The sequence below is a fragment of the Tursiops truncatus genome, chromosome 8 (genome assembly GCF_011762595.2).
Source record: "Tursiops truncatus isolate mTurTru1 chromosome 8, mTurTru1.mat.Y, whole genome shotgun sequence".
NCBI classification, from domain to species: Eukaryota; Metazoa; Chordata; class Mammalia; order Artiodactyla; family Delphinidae; genus Tursiops; species Tursiops truncatus.
Window position 1 is genome coordinate 92,254,885 of NC_047041.1, and position 24,532 is coordinate 92,279,416.

General features: G+C 40.8%; 1 protein-coding gene across 3 annotated transcripts in view; it reads left to right on the forward strand.

Annotated features, from left to right (window-relative positions):
• The first annotated feature begins 429 nt into the window (after positions 1–429).
• HSD17B12 (hydroxysteroid 17-beta dehydrogenase 12) overlaps positions 430–24,532 on the forward strand; it is a 167,881-nt gene continuing 143,778 nt past the window's right edge. Inside the window, exons 1-2 of one of the 3 annotated variants that reach the window (XM_019948013.3) lie at positions 559–689; positions 1,132–1,237. Coding sequence is in view for 1 of the 3 variants with exons in the window: in XM_019948010.3 (XP_019803569.1) it covers positions 530–689 (160 nt within the window). In the remaining 2 variants the exon portion in view is untranslated. Of the gene's footprint in view, positions 690–1,131; positions 1,238–24,532 lie in introns of all 3 variants that reach the window. The other 2 variants (XM_019948010.3, XM_019948011.3) reach the window with 2 other exon arrangements.

The window sequence follows — 24,532 nt, forward strand, 5'->3', positions numbered from 1 at the left end:
CCACTTCTTACTACAATCTTCTCATTCACTACCGGTGTCTCTGACCCCATTCCCTCCTCAAACCCAAGCTCAAACCAGACTGGGTCTGATTGGCCAATCGGAGCACAACCTTCGGTAATCGCGAGGCCTTCTCCAGCCAATGAGAGACCTGAGCGATTTGGCGGCGGTGAGACTTGCAACCCTCTGGCTGAATCCTGGGGGCGTGGGGACACGTTGGGCGGGACTGAAGTTTGATTGGCAGGTGAGCGATCCGCCTCCTTAGAACGGAAACGCTGCTCGGTGAGAGCAAGGGGGGTCGTGGGCGGGGCAGTGAAACTAGGGTCAGCCAATGACCGACGCACTACAGGCAGAGAGAAAGATAGATCACCAATGGCGGCATGGATGTGGTGCCATGGGCGGGGTTTAGGCCCAAAGCTGTGTAGGAGCAGCGCCTATTACGGTAGTCCTCATCTTCACGGCCAGCGCCTCTTCCTGCATTCATTCGTTTGTTTTTTCCATTCACGAAGGTAGTGAGGCCTGGTTGAAAGCCATGGAGAGCGCTCTGCCTGCCGCCGGCTTCCTATACTGGGTGGGCGCGGGCACCGTGGCCTACCTGGCTCTGCGCATCTCGTGCTCGCTCTTCACGGCCCTTCGGGTCTGGGGTTTGGGTCACGAGCCGGGGGTCGGACCAGGGCTCGGTGAATGGGCAGGTGAGTCGAATCGAGGGCCGCCGGCCCCCTCGCTCCTGCTGCGGCTCGCGCGGCTCCCGGCCGGGCCTGGTACGCGCTGACCACTTCTGGGCCCAGCGCTTGGCCTTCCCATCCCCAGCTCCCCTCTCCTCCATTCTGAGATTACTGCGTCCCGCATACCCGCCTGTCGCCTAAGCCATTTTCTGGCTTGCTTAGACTTCTAGAGTTTTTAAATACTAAATACATTGCTGGCTTAAGTCAGCGAATCTAAAGGGCCAGTTGGTGGGCGCGGGAGAAATCTGGCCTGAACTCCCTGGGGCTTGTGTTCTTTAAGCCGTTCCGGGTTCACGGAGTTAGTCGCCTTGCTGCTTGCTTCCTTAGTCGCACTCTACGCACCTTGGCTCGCCCCTTATGAGTGTTTTTAAAACAAAGTCTTTGGCTTGAATACTGGCCCTGTGCTCAGGATGAAAAGCATTCTGTTGCCTTTTGGGAGGCGAGGGTGGAGGAAGAGGACATAGAATTTCAGAAGACTTTCTGCTCTTTGGAACCTTGGATTCGGCCTAGTTCAGGTAATTTACAAAAAAAATTGGTAAACTGTTCTGGAGTCCTAATGAGTAGCAAGAATTATTGCTTCTGCAAAACGGTACTCTTCATGTAGAAATCGGAAATACTTTCTGCAGAAGGACATTTGCAGGAAAAAGTATTCCCAGAAAGAGTGAGCTAAACAAACAGGTCTTGTTCCATCTAGTCGGGGGATTTTGAGGATGGAGGAGAAAGGTCAGATTGGAGAAGTTGGGAAACATCTGAGGAAAGTTTTGCGCTTATTGATTTTCTTTTTCTGCCTTTTTTGTTGATTTTCTTTCCTTATTTTTTGTTTCTTTTAGCTTTTTTTTTAAACCGAGTGATGTGCCGTTCTCCGATGTGATTATTCATTCTGCTGTTTTATAATTGAATGTACACTTCACAAAGCATTTTATTGAATTTTGGAGTGGTTAGGGGTTGCTTTCAGACTAGGCTCAAATAAGGTACACAAATAATGTCACTCCATGTTCTGAACTTTATTCACTCAAAAACATTTCAACAACTTAGTAGGAAAAACATAATAAATTAACATTTTGGGACAGCAACAAAAGGAGAAAACATCTCAAGTAGGAATGAATATGTGAAGCAGCTATTAACATAATACATATTTTAAAAAGTCACTTAATTGTCTTTTGATCGTTGAAAAAGCAAGTGAAGTGCTCAGCTTGATTATAATCAAGATTGTAATTTCACGGTTGATAAGCCCAAATTCTTGGTTGTCAGGTTTGGAAAACTTGCTTTTTGACTTTTTTTTTTTTAATGAAGGCGTTATTTATTTAGGCTGTGTTGGGTCTTCGTTGCTTTGCGTGGGCTTTCTCTGGTTGTGGTGAGCGGGGCTACTCTTCGTTGCGGTGCGCAGTCTTCTCATTGCTGGGGCTTCTCTTGTTGCGGAGCACGGGCTCCAGGTGTGCGGGCTTCAGTAGTTGTGGCACGTGGGCTTAGCTGCTCCGACGCATGTGGGATCTTCCTGGACCAGGGCTTGAATCCATGTCCTCTGCATTGGTAGGCGGATTCTTAGCCACTGCGCCACCAGGGAAGTCCGCTTGTTGACTTTTGAACAAGACTCTAGTGCTTTAGGAAATCATATATCAAGATGAATAAGTTTTATAATTTGTAAGCAAAGACTTATGGTAATAACTTTTTTTTTTAACGATCTAAAATTGACCATAGTGGCTAATAACTCAAAGGGACCAAGTCATCTGTATATGAATCCATAGTAAAAAGCCAAGTGATATGACATTGTCATTTCATAAGTATTATTTATATTGAAAAGATTTGGCCCCAGAGGAAGGATGTTTGATAAATTAAGGGCAACGTTTAAAAGATTTGGAAATGAAATTTGAACTAGAACACTGGGATATAACAGAGAGGATCATAGTATCATAAAGTGAAATGTTGTCCAGTTCACTTGTTGGGAAAACTGTCTTTTTTAAGTACTTAAGTAGAAGAAATAATGAAGTTGTTATTTTTAACATCACTTACATGTGGGGGCCTGGATCTTAAAAGAAAATACGTCTTCCTTTATCTCTCCAAATTCAGGGAATCTTTGAAAAACAAAGAAAAACTGAAATAATTTGAAAAACAAACCAGCAGAGATGACACTTGAATAATTAGGGTTAAATTGTGATTAAAAATAGGTAATTTGTTCAACCAGTTATTAACGTAACCAGGCAAGGGCTCTTGTGCCTGTGGTGCTGAAAGCCAAACTCTGACAGTAAGTGTTTGCAACAAAGTAAGGGTTTATTTGCAGGGCACCAAGCAGGGGAGTGGGAGACAAGCCTCAGATCCACTTCAACTTGGTCTTTGAGTTTAAGGTTCTGTTTTTTTTTTCTTTCTTTTTTTTTTTTTTTTCCACGGGAAAGAACAGAGAGGCTGGGGTTAATCATCATAGGGACATTTCTGTGACATTTCCTAATCATAGTTTTGGGAGTGAGGGTGTCTCTGGTTTATGATTCCCAGGCCAGGCGGTCCGTGGCTCAGGGGTCTGTGAGCTCATCTTGTAGTGGAGAAACAACCTGAGTTTATACGTTAATGATGCCATTGACAACAGCAGTTTTAGTACATTAATGATGTTATATGGACAGTGGCAGTTTCAGTCATCTGACTCTGGTTGATTAGTGTTCAGTTAGCACAGGATTGAGGTCAGAGGGGACCAGAGAAGGAATAAAGTTTTGGGTAAAGAGAATAATCATAAACTCAATAAGGGAACTCGGTTTTAGGGCACCTTGGTGTCATTAGGGAGGCATTGCCTAAGTTTTTAATACTGATGTTTATTTAACATCTTCCTTTCCATAACCAATTATTTTAAGTATTACATAATATGTGTTGAGTTGGTAGTATATTTTTATACTTGTTATTCTTAAGTCTCTGTATGTGAGTATGTTTAATTTCTCCCCCTCAGATTTTAGAATCTGAGAGGCAGGGACTGTGGGTCCTCATTTTTTGTCTTTTCCCACAGTAACTGGCATATTGATCAGATATAAGCTCTTCTAGACGTTTAAAAAAAAAAAACCTTGGAAAATCCCCGAAATACAGTTGTGCTTTGCAATCTGTAAAAATATTCCATACCACAGATTTCTTAGTCCAGTAGGTTTTTAATACCATCCATTACACGGCCCATGCTCTAATTTATCTCCTTCATCTTCTAATCAAGAGCTGGGTCATTCCTTCCCTAGTTTTCTCCAGTAACAGTCCCACTCAAGTGAATTACGCTGATTTCACTAGGTCCCTAGCAGGTGGGTTTAGCCAATTTAGGAGGTGAGGCTCTCTTGCCTGCCATTGTCATGTGATACTTTCTGTATCTTTTCCAAGAACAAAGAGATCCTGTGAAAGTGGAGCTTCAAGTTGTTTGAAGGTCACTGTAGCAAGTAATGAAAAGAAGATTGCTAACAGAAGTGGTCAGTTTGTGCTAAGAAGTGAATAGTCCTTGCTGTGGAGCAACAGAGAATGTAATCTGTAGAATTTGGTTTGAGCGTAGACACATTTTGCATTTATTTGAGCAAGTTTCCATCATTGGAGTTTATCTGAAATGATTGATATAGAAATAAAGTGGGGACTTCCTTCGTGGCGTAGTGGTTAAGAATCCGCCTGCCAATGCAGGGGACACGGGTTCAAGCCCTGGTCAGGGAAGATCCCACATGCCACAGAACAACTAAGCCCGTACGCCACAACTGCTGAGCCTGTGCTCTAGAGCCCGTGAGCCACAACTACTGAGCCCACGTGCTGCAACTACTGAAGCCGGCACGCTTAGAGCCCGTGCTCTGCAACAAAGAGAAGCCACCGCAATGAGAAGCCCATGCACCACAACGAAGAGTAGCCCCCGCTTGCTGCAACTAGAGAAGGCCCGTGCACAGCAACGAAGACCCAACACAGCCAGATAAATAAATAATCTTTAAAAAAAAATTAAAAAATAAAAATAAAGTGGAGGTGATAGGTGCAACTCTGAGCTCTTAGTTTCTAAAGGAGAGGATATAGCTCCAGGCAGCAAAGAATGAAGGATCCACTAATCAGTTAATGAGTTAGATTTTTAAAATAGCTTTATTGAGATATAACTCATAGACCATACAGTTTACCCATTTTAAAGTGTACAAGTCAAGGTTTTTATTATATTCATAGAGTTGCACAACCATCATTATAACCTAATTTTAGAACATTTTCATCTTCCTTAAAAGAAACCCTGTACCTATTAGCTGTCACTCCCTCATTCCCACCCCCTCTTTCTGTCAATATACATTTCCCTATTCTGGATATTTCATGTAAATGGAATGAGATAATGTGAAGTTTTTGATGGCTGGCTTCTTTGATTTAGCACAGTGTTTTCAAGGTTCCTTCATGTTGTGGCATGTTTCAGTGGCTTCATTTTTTTTTTTGGGTACGCAGGCCTCTCACTGTTGTGCCCTCTCCCGTTGCGGAGCACAGGCTCCGGACGCACAGGCCCAATGGCCATGGCTCATGGGCCCAGCCGCTCTGCGGCATGTGGGATCTTCCTGGACCGGGGCACGAACCCGTGTCCCCTGCATCAGCAGGTGGACTCTCAACCACTGCGCCACCAGGGAAGCCCTTTTTTTTTTTTTTTTAAATTGCTGATTAATATTCCATTCTGCGGGGAAGGAAATCCAAAAAAGAGGGAATATATGTATATGTATAGCTGATTCACTTTTCTATACAACAGAAACTAACACATTATAAAGCAAACTATACTCCAATAAAAATTAATTTAAAAAAAAGGAAAACTAATGAAATCCAAATAAACTATGAAGTTTAACAACAACAAAAAATATTCCATTCTGTGGAGTGAGTTAGATTTTGCAAAGGGTCGTCTTCTCTGCATTTTGCCCTCTGCACATCTGCACTATCAGATCCCTGAGATTTTCCAAAGCGATGGAACTCATTTGGCTCTGTAGTATTGCAAGGTTTTCCTAATTCAGTAGACAATGAGGACTTAAAAGGGGTATGGGAGGGCTTCCCTGGTGGCGCAGTGGTTGAGAGTCGGCCTGCCGCTGCAGGGGACATGGGTTCGTGCCCCAGTCTGGGAAGATCCCACATGCCGCGGAGCGGCTAGGCCCGTGAGCCATGGCTGCTGAGCCTGCGCATCCGGAGCCTGTGCTCCGCAGGGGAGAGGCCACAACAGTGAGAGACCCGTGTACTGCAAAAAAAAAAAAGGGGTATGGGGTGGTGGGGTTCTTCCGTGGAAAAGCCATTCATCAAACCTGGCTCTGCTTAGCCAAGCTCCAAGAATCAGATTCTCAAAATCAGGTGTGGTGTGTAATTTCTGTTTTTACATTGGACAGCTATGCAGGATTGGTCTAGTTACCTCAAACTGTTGAAGGCTACTTGAGTGACCAGGGCCCACTGACAGTGGGTCCCTTTCTTTAACTAAGTTTTGAGGTACCACATGATTATGTATGTACATATGTATGTATGAAATGTTATTTAACTTGGCAAGTCCAGAAGAAATATTACTATCACTTATTGAATGCTTGAAGTGTTCTAGGCACTTCACATAGATTATCATTAATTTCTCTTTGAGTTGTGCTCCAAAATCCCCAGCGTACAGAGAAGGAAACAGGGGCTTAGGTAAATGACTTCGTCTGTGATTTCATAGCTGGTGAGTTACAGGATCAGGGTGCAAAGCCAGGTTGTCCTTTATGCAACATCTACATGCTGTGTGTGGTGGGGATTGGCTTACAGACTACATGGATACTTGGGGTGGATTCCTTTATACCTTAGGAACTTTATTGCTTTTTGATTTAAGGCACACTTTCAAATCTGGACATGCTTGGTAATTCTGGAACCATTGCAGGATAAGTAGCACATTTTGGAATCAAGTAGCTTGGGATTTTCTTCAGATTTGTAACCGTGAATTTTGTTGCATGGGAACACATTGGAAAGGCGCTCAAGGTGCTTAACAAAGCGAAGGGTTTGACTGTCATCAATACGGCTGGACCAGACCTTGAATGCTGTTTTCTGTTTATCAGTCTGGCGTTCTCAAATGGATTTAGTGAATCTCCGGAGGTCCAGCTTGGTTAGTGTAATATGCTCCTTGTTGACATTCTGGTAGACCTGTTCTTGCTGGTGAGTTTGTTTTTGATGTTGATCGCAGTGTTTTTTTAAAAAGTTGTTTTTTTTGTTTGGTTGTTTGTTTTGTTTTTTTATTTTTATTTATTTATTTATTTAATTTTATTTATTTATTTATTTATTTTTGCGGTACGCGGGCGTCTCACTGTTGTGGCCTCTCCCATTGCGGAGCACAGGCTCCGGACGCGCAGGCTCAGCGGCCATGGCTCACGGGCCCAACCGCTCCGCGGCATGTGGGATCTTCCCAGACCAGGGCACGAACCCGTATCCCTTGCATCGGCAGGCGGACTCTCAACCACTGAGCCACCAGGGAAAGCCCTGTTTTGTTTTTTTTAAAGCAGCCAGATGGTGGAGGGCAGAGAAACAGATGAACTTAGTCATAAAAGTTCTTGAAGATATTTATTAATTCTTCACTTCATCTCTGAAAAGGGAGTCCATAGGCCTAAATGGAACAGTCTCCAGATTGGAGTTAGCAGCGGCAACCTTAAAGCACTAGGGCTAGAGCTGTGTAAGAGGAAACAGATGTAACTGGAGGATCAGCCCTAAAAGCATGCCCTGGTCTTATTTGGAGGAAAAACCAAAGAGGATGGTTTCCTGGAATTAGAAATTCAGCCTCTGTACTCTGAGCTGTTTCCTCCAACCTCACACCAGCCTCCATTGTCTCCTGCTTCCTTTTTTTTTTTTTTCTGTTCTTCGTCTTCCTTTCTGTGCAATAATAATTTTCCTATTTAAGGGTCAAAGCTGAGACTCGGAGACTCAAATCTAGACTTGGATTCTAGCTCCTCTACTTTAAACTAGAGTGTAACATTGAGTGAGGTAGTAGACATCTGTGAGCCTCACTTTCCTCATCTACAGAATGGGGATAATACTGGCACCTGTTTTCATAGGATTGTTGTGAAGGGTAAATGAGAATACTTATTCTGCGTAAAACAGGTGGTGCAGTGCCTAGTACATAAATGCTTAATAACTTATTAGTAATATTATTAGTCTTTGTAGCATTATATACTAATCACTTGAGCTAATTGACAAGATAAGGCTTAGTAAGAAAAGGTTAATAGCTGGCTGGCTGCATCTTCAGCAAACTGAGATTACCTTTGCTACTCTCACTCAAGTGAGAGTATTGAGCTTCAAAACTAATTTTCTGTTTGTTTTTGTTGGTTGAGGATGATTTCTTTCAGTTTCAGAAAAAAATTATTGAAAGATTTGGTTAGTGAGAATACATTGGTAAGTGGATTTGAATAGATCAATTCCATTGCCTTTAAAGCCATTTGTAGATAAGGATAAGTTAAAAGAAATTTAATAGTGTGTCATAGTTCGTTTGGGCTGCTCTAACAAAAATACTATAGGCTAGGTGGCTTAAACAACAAACATTTCTCACAGTTCTGGAGGCTGGGAAGTCAGATCAAGGTGCTGGCAGATTCGGTCTCCGATGAGGAACTGCATCCTAGTTTATAGATAGCTGTCTTCTTGTTCTGTCTTCACATGACAAGGGGCCAGGGAGCTCTCTGGGGTGTCTTATAAGGGCACTGATGCCATTTGTTAGGGCTCCACCCTCATGACCCAATCACCTCCCAAAACCATTATATTGAGGGGGTTAGGATTTCAACATATACATTTTTGTTTCTAGCATATGAATTCAGTCTGTAGCACAGATCCTTTATTCCATTTCTCTCCTGCTCATCTTTCCTGAACATAAAAATATTAAAATATAGCAATTTATATCTCTGCCTTCTGGGATAGATTACGATTAAGGCTAGGAGGCAGGGAGGGTGAAGCCTTCACCATCTTGGTGGAGAGTGTGATCCAACACTGTTCATTTGTCCACCCACCGTCCACATCCTCCTGAGGCTGGCCATGGACCTTGTAACAGACCAGTGGGACGGCAAACAGGAATCAGAAACAAACTGCCCTGTTAAGTGGTGGAAAGCAGACACACTTGGTTCTATGGGAGCTTGTGAAAGAAGGTCAGAGTGATGACTGAGCTGAGATCTGAAGGGAAGTGAAGAGTAGCAGACAGAGCAGAGGGACCAGCAGGTGCTAGGCTCCTGAGGTGGGAAAGAGCAGGGTCCCCTTAAAACAAGGCCTGAGCACTTGGAGCCAAGGAAGGGTAGGCATGATGTAAGATGGGAGTGGAGAGGGGCTCAGGGGCAGTGAGCAGGGCTGTTTAAGAACATGGAAGACAATTGTGGGGATTTTAAGCAGAAGGGTAATGCTGAGTTGCAACTTTATTTTTTTAAGTAAATTTATTTATTTATTTTTGGCTGCGTTGGGTTTTCGTTGCTGCAAGTGGGCTTTCTCTAGTTGTGGAGAGAGGGTTCTACTCTTCATTGTGGTGTGTGGGCTTCTCATTTTGGTGGCTTCGCTGGTGGAGCTCGGGCTCTGGGTGCTCAGGCTTCAGTAGTTGTGGCACTCGGGTTCAGTAGCTGTGGCTTGCGGGCTCTAGAGCACAGGCTCAGTAGTTGTGGTGCACAGGCTTAGTTGCTCCGCGTCACGTGGGATCTTCCTGGACCAGGGCTCGAACTTGTGTCACCTGCAGGCGGATTCTTAACCACTGCACCACCAGGGAAGCCCTGAGTTGCAACTTTAAACAGAAGTTTTTGCTTCTGTGATCTTTCTGAAGCTGTTGCATTGTCACAGAGATAGAGAAGAGCAGGTTATTCAGATAATCTCAGTTAAAATTGCCTTTAAAAAATGTAAATTCGTACTTTATAGTACGGGAGGCCATTTTTGTGCACTTTCTGGTTATCATCTTTCAAAGACTATTTCTCCCTGGGGGAAAATCTAATCACTGTGGTATGGGAAGTTCTACTCTTGACCAGGGACTGGATGATAACGTTGAATGAACCCTGAAACTGGGTTATTGCTTTCTCGAGGTCACTCCATAGAACTGTGGTGTGATAGTTGAGGAGCCTGCCACACATCCGAATGCTTTGTTTTCTTATTCATTTTGTCTGGTGAAAAAACGTGTTTGCCTGGTCTCTAACTGGCAATTCCAGGGAGACTATCCAGTTTCTGAAAAGTTATCCTTACCACTGTTAAGTGAAGTTATTTCTACTTAAATGATCTAGTCATTGGGGGAAGGGAGGAAAGACTAGAAAACTAAAGATTTTGAACAATTACTGCTTCTCAGGAGTATGACATTGGGGAACAGTAGCGCTAACGGGAAGATTGGCTTTAGGGTCAGTACAGCAGGTCTGAGCTTTGCTACTTGCTAAGAAGTTTGACCTTGGACAAAGATTGCTAACCTCTGAGCATAACGTTCTTCATCTAGTAAATAGGGCTGTTACTTTTCAGGGTTATTATGACAGTGAAATGAGATGTAAATGAGGTTCTCATGTAACATCTTGTGTGTTTTTATGGATGCCAAGTAACATATATTTAAGACATCTTTATTTGTATACATTGCTCTTATTTGATGAAAAGGGATTGTTGAAACCAAGAAATAATGTAGTTCACTCAGCAGATAAACTATTGGAAATCTGAAGCTGTGAATAGATTGATTAGGAGGTGATTCACAGTACTCCAGGAGAATTGCTTCCTTTGTGAAAAGATTTACTAAGTGGTTCCTTGAAATATGGTCCCCATTAGTGAACCTGAGATACGATGGACTTAGAAAAATCTGGTTCTGTGCAACTTTTCAACTACATTGTAAAAACCTTGGGTCATTTTCAGCTCTTCTTCTCTCACCCACATACAGTCTATTAGGAAATCTTACTGACTTTAACTTCAAAATATCCAGTATCCAGTTCCTTCTACCACTCTGGTGTAAGCCACCCAAATCTCTTGCCTCGATTATTATAACAGCCTCCTGTCATTCTGATTCCACCTTGGCTCCCCTATAATCAGTTCTTACAGAGCAGCCAGTGATCCTTGAAAAGCTCTAGTCAGATCATGTGATCCTTTGCTCAGATCCCTCCAGTGTCTTCTCATCCTGTTTATTTATTTATTTTTTAAATTAATTTTTATTGGAGTATGGTTGCTTTACAATGTTGTGTAAGTTTCTACTGTACAGCAAAATGAATCAGCTATACGTATACATATATCCCTCTGTTTTGGATTTCCTTCCCATTTAGGTCACCATAGTGCATTAAGTAGAGTTCCCTGTGCTATATAGTATGTTCTCATTAGTTGTCTATTTTATACATAGTATCAATAGTGTATATACCTCAATTCCAGTCTCCCATCTCATCCTGTTTAGATGAAAACCCCAGATTCTTCCTATGGTTGACAAGGCTTTTGACCACCTGAATCCTGCCTTCTTTTACCTCTGATCTCCTCTCTGCCCATGTCTCGCCCTCCCTCCTAGCCACATTCCCTTCTTCCTTGAACATGCTTGGCATTGCTGCCTTGGCCTTTGGTTATTCCCTCTTCCTGAATGCTCTTCCCCAGATATGCATGTGGCTGAGTCTTCTTCCTTCCTTCCAGTCTTTGCTCAAATATCATCTTCTCACTGAAACCTTCCCTCCTACCTTTAAACTTACAGACTGATCTCTTCCACCCTCTGATCCCCGTTCCCCTGCTCTACTTGTGCTCTTTGTCATAGCACTTGTCACCATCTCCCATACTGTACACTTTGCTCATTTATGACATTTCTTGTTTGTCTACCTCTGTTAGAATGGAAGCACCATGAAGACAAAGATCTGTCTCTCTTGTTCACTTATGTATCTCAAGTGCCTAGGACAGAGCCTGCACAGAATAGGTGCTAATACATAGTTGTTGAATGAATGAAAATATTCAGGTATTCCAGTGTTTTTGAGGGATAATGTATTTTTTGTGGGGAATTATCTTCTCTTTCTATATTCTCTTATTAGTTGTAAATCTAAGAAATATTAGTGGTCTCCCCACCTCTAAAAATGAAATTATTTAGTCTAAAAACAAAATATAGACTATAACCTCAGGAAGAAGTTATCATAGTATAGACCCTGGAACTAGACTGCCCTGAATGTCTTTGTGTCCCAGAAGTGCCTGTACTTACCGCTTCTTTCTGCTTCTGTGTCCTTTTGCTTGTGCAGAGACATTCAGTAGTTTCAGTGTTGTTGAATGTTGATCTCTCTCTGCCTGGAGTGCTCTTTCTTGTTGTTCACTCTTCCTTACTCCTCCTGTTCATGAAATTCTACCTGCTTTTCAGAGTCCAGATTCTGAATGTTTATGTGCAGCTGCCCACATGGAAGCCATCATGTACTTTTGGAACTCTGATAGTGCTTGTTTTGTGCTTTTTTGTGGGCTTTTCCACACTTTACCTTTTTGGTTGTTTGTGTGTGTGTCTGTGCTTGCACGCATGACTGTTCTAAACTACAAGCCCCTCGAGAGTGCACAATAAATAATATGTAGTGAATGAATATATTTTCTTTGAATTATATTTTGATGGGGATGGGGTGTTTTGCTTTGCTTTTTGTATTCTTTTGGTTATGTTTTACAAAATAATTTGTACACCTTTTTTCCTCTTTGTTTTAAAATCTCAAGTGACACCTAAAAAGCTAGATTAAAATTAAACCCAGGCTGATTAGACAAAGACTGGTTATGGAATTATTGTAGCAGAGCTAGGATAACAGTTTTGAAAGTGTGAAATGCAGTGAGAGCAGAGATGTCCTTGTGTAGCATTGGTAATAAGCTAATCTTCCTTCATACATGTGTTAGGAAATTGCTGTAGGAAATCAACCACTTTGCCAGATTTAATAAACATTTCAATATTAATGGATTTTTGGTAATATATTTATTATCCTTCCCCAAGTCTTTGTAAAATTGTTACAAGTAGGCTTTCTTTTAGTAAGAAAGACTCTTCCAATGAAAGTTTCAGTAAAACCTTGCTAATTGGTAAGGCTGAGATGAATGAGTGAAAAAACTGAATTCTAGGATGTGTTGACCAAAATGTACTTTTGTTATTTTAAAGGCCCGAAAAAATGAACCCACGCTTTCTAGAGCCTTCAGTCTTTTTGGGGACATTGAACTGAATTTCCTGGAAAATCTCTTTGGTAGTAAAGGCATTGAATGGTCAATGTATATACTTAATAACTGCTAGAAGGTTAACCACAGAGCACTGAGTATATGCGTTGTTTGCTTCATGGAAAGAAATGAATACTGCAGTTGGTTGATAATCTACAAAAGCTGAGTCAGCCATTTTGTGAGAAACTTGAGAAAATTAAAAAATCATTAGGAGGCAGAAGAGACTAATGATAGAATAACAAAACTGGAAGGGCTGTTGGTGACCTCTTCAGTTGAACTATTAGGGAAATAAGCTGGAAGAGGTAATGACTTGCTCAGGTTCATTCATCCGGTTAGAGATTGTTTAGGCAAGAGGGTCAGTGGCACAGAGCAGAAAATGGGGGTTGCATCGGTGCTCGGTTGATTAAAAGCAGTGGTAGGAGTGATGAGCAGCAGACTCTGACAGCAGAATAGAAGAGATTTGTCAGGGATGAATTAAGAGAGGAAAACTGGCGAGGAGGACAGGCAGAGGTGATGAGTGATAACAGTTAGGGTGCTGGCAGAACTGAGCTTCATCACATTTCCGCAGCTGGTATGGGGCGAGAAGCCTTCTCTGTACAGGAGCCTGAACTCTCGAAGAAATGACACACGTCTCTGTAGCCCCGAGGGTACCATTATTTCCTACTCTTGGTGCGCTCCTACATGGATGTTAAGACCGGGGGACTTTATCACTGTGTATAGTGCTACAAGCCAAGTGGGTCGATCCGTTATCTCTTATCTATAGTCTTGGCTGTGCCTATAGCCCTAACTACAGATGAAGTTGATGACACTAAATTGCCAAGGAAATACTGTATAGTTTTTAGGATTGCTTCTCGGCCAGCAAAGGGTGCAGTATCCTTTAGAAGTTTAAATTCCAGTTTTAGAGTTCCCTTAACTTTCCTCGTATGTAGAAAACTCATTCTCCAAATTGGTTTTACTGTAATGCCGGCAGTACCTGCTCACCACCAAGCTCACTTCCAGTAGAAATATTGCCAAGCTTGCTTTAATGATTGCTGAAACTCCCATCTTGTCACATAAACAGACCTACTAAAGTAAGCAAGCTCCCCTAATCTTGCACATTCAGGCATAATATTGCTGTGGAACAGGGAGCAGCTGCTTATCTGTGTGTTCCAATACCTATCATTGCCTGTCATGAGAAAGGAGGGGATGATCTCTTTATAGATAATGTGAAAAAAACACAACAGGGGTTAGACAATGAGGTTCACACATTCTGAATTAGAGGAGGCTGAATTAATGAAATTTTACCGTAATGATGACATCTTAATTTACAAATTGCTCTTGCAAGTATTCTCAAATGATTGCCATAACCACCCTGTAGTTATTACTTCCACATAATATTCCAGGACCAGAGGGAGCTGCAGGGAGTGGTATAGGGTTACACAGCTAGTAAATGACACAAGAAATTGAATCTAGGTTTTCTGAGTCGGGGCTCCTGCCAAATTTCCTGCGGAAGCTCCTGATAAGGGTGATTTTAAGGCAGTCTGCTTGGTGTACCGCACTGGGTCTGGAAGTTAGTGGTGAGCAAGAAAGCTTTGGTCGCTACCTTCTTTGTTCTAGTAGAGGACACAGATCATTACATAAGCGGCTCTGAAAAGTTTAGCAGGAGCCAGCTATGGGAACACCTCTTCAGGGTTTTAAAGGTTTCTGGAAGAAGTCACATTTAATCCAAGGTGTGGAAGAAAAGAGGTAGTAGGAAGATGATGGTGATGTTAATAATAGTAATAAGACAAAATGTTTGTTAAAAAGCTTACCATTTACCAGATACTCTTCTAAATGCCTCAGTGAGTTCATTTACTCCTCATGCACTCCATAGGTCCTATCCCCATTTGACTGAAAGAAAGCTAAGATAATAGAGAGATCAAGCAGTTTGTCTGAAGGCACATGGCTAGGAAGTGGAGGAGACCCTGGGATTGGAACTCCTGTGAACTCTGCAAACTATGTTGATGAATGAGAAATGGGCGGGTGAGGGGGTTGGAGAACAGGGGAGTTTTTCCAGCAGAGAGAAGACTTGCGTGAAGCCCTTGAGGAAAGTGAGAGCATTCAAGAACTTTGGGCAGACAGTCCTTGGGAGGAGAGAGGCAAGAGATAAGACTTAGAGAAATGGGCAGCGGGCCAGTCCTAAAGGACCTTGAGGCTCCCTGAGGGTTTTATTTAGCCTCAGGGCAGTGGGAAGTCATTGAAAGATTTTAAGCAGTAGATGTCATGATCAAGTTTGTATTTGGACCACTTACTCTGGCATTTTGGAGAATGGATGTGGAGGGAGCCACCCAGGAGATGGGGGGACCAGCAGGAGACTGGTGGCGGTGGTAAGCCAGGCGCTGGGTGATGGTGGCTTGGATTAAGGTCGTGGGGGGCAGGGACTGAGCGGGGGAGTCAGACGAGAGACAGAGGTAGAAGTCCTGGGCCCTCGTCACAGGCAGGTTGTGCGGGTGAAGGAGGCGATAGAGGCTGACACTGGGCACCGACTGCGGAAACCCAAAGAGAAGGAGCAGGGTTTGGGAGGAAAGCAGTGATTCCCGTGTGGTTCTGGGTGGATGTCCGGCAGTCTTCCTGTAGATTAGAACTGGCCCAAGCCTGATGTTCTGAGTTCCTTACCAAAATCCTTTGGCTCAGCAGTCATTTATAGTTGTCAAAAATTATATGCTATATCTTACGATCTGTAGAAACTTTGGAGCCTCAACATGTAATATCTTAGGACAAGGAGAACATTATTTTTGAGCTGTTTGAGTGTATCCCATGTAGCACTTGGCTTAGTTTGGTAAATGTTTGTTATTTCCTTTTTAGGCGGAAAAGCAGGGAAACACAATCAGAAGACCTGAGTTCAGAGTCCACCTTCCTTTGACATTTATCGTCTGTGGAATTTTCAGTCAGCCTCTCTGTTTATTGCATCTATCAAATATGTCTAAAAATACCCACTCTGTATATCTTCAGAGATATTGAGTCTCTGAATCGTGTCTGGAAACACTGTACAAAGCATTACGCACAAACAGGACATGGGGCCTTTTCCCCCGTTCCATCTTCAGTTAGAAACCTAGAAATAGAATTGCCCCATGAGTTGATTGGAGCCTTTGTGTGAGGTTCAAATGGCTTCAGAGATTTATTTTGGGATCTGTTGCACATTTGTCACGATCAACACCTAAGTTTCTTTTGATGTGATTATCTAATATATGTCCATTTTAGAACGTACCTAAAACTTTTTTTTAAACAACTTTGTTGATGTAAGCTGGGTTTCTGAATTAAAAGTTAAACTAATTTAGCCACAAATTATGTTAATTTTAAATAAAATACTTCAACTTTATTTTTAACATATGCAATGGCTATGGTTAGGTATAATGGATTAAGGATATAGTTAAGTTATTGGCAGTGAGGTGTCATTTCAACTCTGATGTAATTGGAAGACTCTCAAGTTTGACATAACTGTTTAAAGTTCCATTATTGTATTAGAAGCGTTATTGTAAGAGGTAATTAGAAGTTCCTGTCATTTCTCACTCAGTACCCTACTGTTTTTGTCTCAGGCTTAAAGATATTCAGAGTATTTTTTCTTTAGTTAAAGGTTTTCTGTTCCAACCTTTATTTAAGCTAGATTCTTATGAATTATGACGCTGATGACATAATGGTGCTTTTTAGATCTCCAGAGCAAAAGTATCATCTTTGATATGAGGAAATAGTTTCCTGATGTACTTTGATTCTAATTTTTAAAAATATAACAAAGATTAGGACCATGTATAAAAACCCAAATCTTCTAATAATACTTGCTTCAAAATACATTACTTCTTTGAAAATTGTGAATTACTTTTTTTTTTTTTGTCAGTGTGTTAATGTTTCTTCAAATGGAAACATTTACTTTTCTCTCCTTTTGCATTCCTATCTTTGGGTTCTCCCAGAAGCAGATACTGAGACAGGGACTCAAGTGCAATCAGTTTGTTTGGAAGGTGATCCCAAGAAATACCAGTAGGGAGGGAGACAGGGAAGGGAACACAGCCAATAAAGGGGCTATTATCAAGCCCTGTGATCACCTGTAGCTAGTGTAGAACTCAAGTTTCAGAGCTACTTCACCTGCAGGGCCTGGAAGCTCAAGTATTTTATATACCAATGGCCATTAGTCACTGGTTAAGGACTGTTGGTGGTGAGGAACATTAATTCGATAGTACTCATGTCCACTGTGCACTTGGGTGTTGCTGGCTTCAGCCACCAGATAAAGCCCTTGGGGCGAAGAGACACATTTGGAATGTGCTGTCCAATGGTGTGGTCAGGATGGATATGGACAGGGCACTACCGGTTTAGCTCTAATTTTCATCACCATATTTGCCCTTGCTTTCATTTTGTTTAAACAAAGCAACAAATAAAGACCAAGGAAAAGGTAGGAGGAATTATTTCCTGGAAATAATAAAAGAAATATTGTAGATTTGAAGCATAAGTTGGTATATGTTATAATATTTCACTGTGGATGGGAGTTTTGCTACCTCTCAGGGTGGTTGATGGATTAGCCTTAGTTTTAAGTGTTTTTATACTTTTTATAAATACAGATGACTGACTAAATATTGAACAGACTTCATTAGGATTATATTTGCATTAAGGTATGAATTAATCTCTTCCTCTCCATAATTTAATTCTGATCTACTAAACAGGAGATGGTTGCCATGTGGTCAGTACAGAGTGAGTGCAGCATTTGAGGGAGTTGTGGCAGATGTGGTTGGTTGCTTGTTGACAGAATGCTGGATTTGTATAGGTATTGGACAACCATATACTTCAGAGGAGGAGGGCGCTCTCCTCAGATCCAGGGGCCCAATCGTAGTTTACACTTACTTTGATGATTCCTCTTTCCTTGCTAGAGATTGGTTTAGGAATGGGCATGTAGCACAGTTCTGGCCAATGAGATGTAAGAAATCTCCTGGAGCGAGGGCTTCTGAGAAGCTTTCCTCCCCTTTCAAAAGAGGCAGAAGGAAGGGTATTGGTCCGTGAGGATGTGTTGCCTGTAGCCGTCTTTGGGACCAGAGGGGACAAACTGAGGAAGGAACCAGCACACTGAGTGCTGCAGAGCAGAAAGATGGAAAGCATCTGGGTCTTTGATTCCGTCACTGAGCTGCTGAATTCACCCATTCTGGTGGTGCCTTACACTTCCTGTTGTTTTGAGATAATAAACCCCATTTTTCTTAAAGCTGTTTCTGTTATTTCAGCTGAAAGCATCCTAACCTACAGATTCAGTAGAAAAGTAGGGAGATTTTCTTGTTTTGAGTAAAATTTTATAATTGATTTAAGGTCCTATAGACTTGGATAAACAATATATTGCAGTTCATTTGAAACTGAAATGGATGAAAGGAGGCCAGCTTTGGTATGAGATACGATTGCACGTCTCATTAAACAAAGTCTCATTCCTGATTATGCTGGTCATTGAGTTCTTGGCCATATTAGGCCATTAAATTATTTTAGTCAGGTCTACAGCTTATAAAGCCAAAGAGTATAAGTATGTGAAAACTGTCTTATTGCCAAGATTCTTTGAGAACTGTTACCAAATGATTTAGGAATATTGGGTTTTCAATTAATTTGAAGTAAATGTCACAAGATGGTCTACTTTAAGTTAGTGTAAGTAACTTTATTTTTAGGGAGTACCTAGTAATCTGAAGACTTTGACCCAGTGTAGTTCAACTGAATTGGAAAAGGATCAGGACTGGGTATGAAGAAGTGAAGCTGGGGTGGGTGTATGTTATGTGTGGGTCTGTTACTATCCTCAGAGCTTATTTCTCTCTAATTCCATTTCAAAGCCAGTAAGAAGTCAGTAGTGTTCATTACCCTGGTGGTATATTCTTAGCTTTGCCATTTCCCCATATTAATGTATTATTAATATAAAAATTATGAAATCCATTTCATATATTCCTGGTTGGGACAATAGTCGAGTATAAGGTTGGAGATTCAGTGTTACTTAAATTCCAAATGGGGAAGTGTGCCATCTGAGTCACTGAAAAGCTGGAACAAAGATACAGGAGCTTAGGGACATGGATTCTGCTTTGTATCTCCGATGGCGATATGGCCTTACTGATGCTGAGTTTGTTTTAAGAACCAGGAGAGCCTGATGTGTGAATCTAAATACTATTTTAAAAAGAAGATAGAGATTGAGTTCATCTTGAATAGCAGTGATGCAAGGACCAAGTCTAAAAGGACTGTAGTACAATAAGAAATTAAGCCTCTCGGGCCTCTCAAGCTTCAGGTTGGCCATGCACCATCGCTGGGGCTCAAGGGAAGCTGTGCTTCTTTGTGTGGGTGTGTCACTTCTGATAGGAGAGATTCGGTAACTTACTCAAATTTTGTCCCTTGAATGAAGGGGAGTGTGTGTGTGTTCTTTTCCTGCCTTCCTCTTTCAGAGGTGAAACACTCATGGTTTTGGAAAGATGACTATTCTTGTGTTTAAGAAACAGGTATTATTTAAGGTAAGGTATTGTTGCTGATTAGTGACAGAATCTGACTCTCTGGTAACGGATCAAAGGCAAGTATAAGAAGACTAGGACAGCTGTTATCACCAGTTTTAATTCTGTAGTCTTTATGCCTCTTTTTCTTCTGTATTTGTTGTTACATTTTTATATTACTACCATTTCTGCCCCTTGTTTGGTATTGGCCCCTCATGTCAGGCATACAACATATATCATGGATATTGTATCTTCTATTCTCGAGCTGTCTCCATACTTCCATCATTAATCTTTCATTTAATTGTTTCAACAAATATTTGATCATCTTTGGTGTGCTGGGGGGATAGCAGTGAACAAAATGGGCCAATTGTTGGCTTTCATGGAACTTGCATTTTAATAGGGAAGGATGGACAATAAACAAATAAATATTTGGTAAGTCTTGCGATGAGATGTACTAAGAAGAAAAATAAAGCAAGGTAGACAATAGAGAATAACAGGAGCATGGAGAGGAAGTTTGTATCCCTGCTAGTTTTATATAGGGTGCTTAGGCAAGATTTTCTCATGAGGTGACATTTGAACTCAGACCTGAATGCAGTTGCCTCTCTCCACTCCAACCATACTGGCCTCCTTGCTGTTCCCTGTGCATCTACAGCACAGACTCAGTACTAGTTCACCTTCTGCCTAGAAGACTCTTCTTATGGTTAGCCATGATTTAAATAAATGGGGAAAAGGATTGGGAGCGATCAATTGTGTTATCAGGCAGATGGAATTCCTTCTTCTCTTAGGACTGCAGAGGATTGGTCTGCCTGCCACTGAATTATGTAGAAGATCCTAGCTGGAACTTCTGGATTTCTTTGATGCGCTTAAAATAACATGAGTAATTTGATTAAATGTACATGATACTTAGAAGATCTTTCTGAAGGCTTAATCCCACCCAAGTTATTCTGCCCCATTTGCTACCTTAAAAAATTAATTTGATCTATCTGTAATAAAAAGCTAAGTTTTAATGTTTTGTCATTTGACCTAATAAAAGTGATTCCCTGGGTAATATCCATAGAGTTGTCCTCCGTCACTTTACTTTCAACACAATAAAAGCTTAGAAAGCTTACTGATAAGTTGGAGCCTAGAAACAGTTTTATTCAAAAGCAGTTTTTAAAACAACAAAAGCCTGTTGTTTTATAAGCTCCTCTGAAAGCTGTACATTTATTGACTTTATCGAGAAGTGCAGTATTTGTGTCTCTTTTACTAATCTTTGTCCTAAGCATATTGAAACTACACCCTTATGATTGATTAGGCTTGTAAAGAAAAGGCAGCTATAAATGAACTGCTGAATAGCATCCCCTATTGGCTTATCTCTAAAATGATAATGCAAAAAACAGAAAATAAATAAAACCTATTTTTTCTGAGCTTATGACTTATGTCATTGCAAAAGAACTGAGTCATTCAACACCACATTCTCATGGTGATGCCTTGTTGGGACCGTAGTAGTCGTGTATATGCTTGTTTTAGAGGAGAATTTCTGTTTGCACTTGCTCTTTAGATTATTCTGTACCTGAAGTGGGTCATTTTCACCATTTTAAAAAATCATTCTTTGCTTTCCGCCTCATCTTTTATTTACACTTTATATAGATAGTGGTGTTTGGAATATATTTTTTTGTTTTAGCTGTTAGCCAATTAGTGATTATCTTTTATAATGGTTTTCAATGAGAACCGCGATAGGTAAAATTCAGAAATATTACTGAAACACCCTTTCTAAGAGCAGCTTTAACCTCATTTCCCACCCATACTTTTTCTGGAACCGTAGAACAGACCAAATTAGGTTTCACCAAATTTTCTTTTAGCTAACTGTGCCCTCCAGTGGAGAAAACACAGGGCAGTGAAATAGCCCAGGTAATAAGCAGCAGAGAGGAGGTGATGTAACACATCAAGAGCCAAGCTGCATAACTATTTTCTACATAAAAGAAAGAGCTTGTTTTTACCCCTCATAAGCCAGAATACTATGCATTAGTCCTCCTCTTTATGGGTTTGTTGAACATCCAAAGAGGGATTTATCAGTAGTGCTTTGACTTCATTGCTTTATCAAAATAGTTGATGGAACGCTTTGCCCCGTTTTGTCCCCTCCGTATGGTGTATGCAGTTTATGAAACATCAGGCAAGTTTAGTAAGAGCTGAGGGTAGGGAGTAATTGGAGTTTTCCCCCTAGAATGAGCTTAAACAATGACTTTTTTTTTTAATTTTTAAAGAGACAGAAGAAAACCGGAAATAAATTTAGTGGATGTACACAATAAACATCTTGCTTCTGTACCTATGCATATTTAAAGCATTCGGAAAATTGTGAATGGACCACTACTCCCCTCTTTTCTGAACAGAAAGGGCTGCTGCCTTGTGCTCTGACTGCTGACCTGAACGTAGTGGTCTTCTGGTGACCACGGGCTTCATCTGTGGGTATGGTGACTGCGTGTGCCTGAGCCCCTGAGAGCATTGCAGAGGCGCACGCTCAGAACACGGGTTGGTACCTGTGCAGCTCTGGGCTGGGGGATGAAGCCAGCCTTAGGGGGTGCTGAATTCTGCTGCGTGATGATGGGCACATTGTGCCTGCAGGCTTCCTCTGTGTCTCTGCACTTCTATGGTCAGAGAACTGGATCACTCAGTTGAAACATAAAGGGATTTGATGGTAGTTTTTTTGTGTTGGTGGAAATTTGGAGATATGTTTCACTAAAATAATTTAGTGGGTGATATCTGAGAGATAGTAAACACAGGCTTTCTTTTTCTTGACGTACAAAAACCTGGGCCAACTGGCCTTACAGTGAATTGTCATTTGAAATTTTCAACATATTCAAGAAATATTATTATATATTATTTTAATGGAGTATACATGGAGTATACATTAGGTAAGCTTTTTTAAACATAGAGTGATTCTTAAAATTTAGGCATATGGAGGACAACTAGAAATAAAAATACATGACTTAAAAATCTTAAAAATGCAGATTTTGGAGCAAGAACCTTTGCATAGTAAACTTCAAAAGGCATAGTGTCTTTCACTTGAAGCATCTTTTTGCAAAACAATATAAATATCTAAAGGAGACACTGCCAAACTGAACTCATTTTTTAAAAAGTGGACTTTTAGAGGGGAATTTTGAAATTTTTGAGGGGAAATTATGATTTGACTGTGATTTAAGTTCTTTAAAAATTATTTACCTTTATTTTATGATATTTTATTTATTTATAAAAATGCATTTATTTATTTATTTTTGGCTGCGTTGGGTCTTTGTTGCTGTGCGCGGGCTTTTCTCTAGTTGCAGCGAGTGGGGGCTACTCTTTGTTGTGGTGGCTTCTCTTGTTGCGGAGCATGGGCTCTAGAGCTCAGGCTCAGTAGTTGGGGCGCATGGGCTTAGTTGCTCTGTGGCATGTGGGCTCTTCCCAGACCAGTGCCGGAACCCGTGTCCCTTGCATTGGCAGACGGATTCTTAACCACTGTGCCACCAGAGAAGTCCGTATCACTTTTATTTTAAATAATGAATTACTGTTTTAAGATCTGGTTCACTCTGAACTGTAATAACTGACTCTAGAGGGCACTGATGAGCACCAAACACTTTCTAAAAATTTATATTGAAGGTGATTTTTATTAAAATGAAGTTTCCTTTGGTTTTTAATTTAGTACGTGAACATAAATACATATTTTGCCTCCCAAGAGAGCCCAAAGCAAACATACTTAGTTTTTTTTTTCAACTGGGTAAATAATTTACCATTATATTTTGAAATTCTTTGAAAATTCCATTGAATTTGTGCAATTGCTCTAAACCATCTTTGTATCCCGCTTTTGGAAGCTTGTTTAATATTTCAAAAGAAAAGAATCTACTTCATGGATATAAAATACAAATCTTAGTACTGGATAGATTTGCCATCTTTTAAATTCAGATAAATTTGCAGAGATATTTATTTTAATGCTTTAGAAAGAAACTCTTCCAAAGTGTATTCTAAAGTTAGATTTTATAGAATTAACATTTAGCTATTAGAGTCCCAAATAAAATATGCTTTATATATTTTAGGAGATAAAATACTTTAAAAGTATAGTGTGATATATTAATTTGAAGAAAGTGATCAGACTTTTAACATGGGAAAGCTTTTAGAAGATTGCTCCTTTTACCCAAACTCCAAAGATGGTGATGTTGAAGGTGTACATTAAGAAAAAGGTCTACGTTACAGGGAGGAAAGTTTGCTAAACAAAATTAGCATTGCCAATTAGTATTGCCATTAATTGGATTAGTCACTTCAAAGAATGAATTTTTACATAAACCTGCATCCTCTCAACCTATGAAAAAATGATATATTTCATTTTCTTCTGACTACCCCTCTGTTTAACATTTCTTCTGAATTATCACACTGTTTTCATTACTGCAGGCAGAAAGCCACATTGAAAGAATTCGCTCAGTAATTTGATATGAAACTGTTTCACCGAAGGCAGTGTCGTCCAATAGAACTTTCCATGATGATGGGAATATTTCTTATTTTTCTTTAAATAAATTTATTTTTTATTTTATTTTTGGCTGCATTGGGTCTTCGTTGCTGCGCACGGGGTTTCTCTAGTTGTGGCGAGTGGGAGCTACTCTTCATGTGTGCAGGCTTCTCACTGCGGCGGCTTCTCTTGTTGCTGAGCACGGGCTCCAGTAGTTGTGGCTTGTGGACTCTAGAACACAGACTCAGTAGTTGTGGTGCACAGGCTTAGTTGCTCCTCGGCATGTGAGATCTTCCCGGAACAGGGCTCGAACCCGTGTCCCCTGCATTGGCAGGCGGATTCTTAACCACTGTGCCACCAGGGAAGCCCAATAATGGGAATATTCTATATGTGCCCTGTATGGTTTGGTAGTCACCAACTACATGTGGCCTTTGAGCACTTGAAATGTGGCTAGTGCAACTGAGGAACTGAATTTTTAGTTTTATCTAATTGAAATTAAAATTAAATTAAAATTAATAGCCATGTGGCTAGTGACTACTGTGATGGACAGTGTAGATTTAAAGTGCCTCTGCTGAGTGATAGATATATCAGGGATTGGATTATGACTGATGGTATGTATGCATATCCATTCAGTCCTTTGCATTTTTATAATCTTGCCTGAGATTCTATAATATGTAAACATATGGCTTTAAAATAACTACCTTTATGTGGAAAGAAGAGGAATTTTGTTCTGAAAACTAAGTTGATGTGTCTGTTTAGGTCTAGAATTCTGTGACTCTTAAAACCCACAAATTAAAGTGTTTGTGCCCTTTGGGTATAGCATAAACCATGAAGGTTTTCTTCATGTTAAATACAATTACATGTTA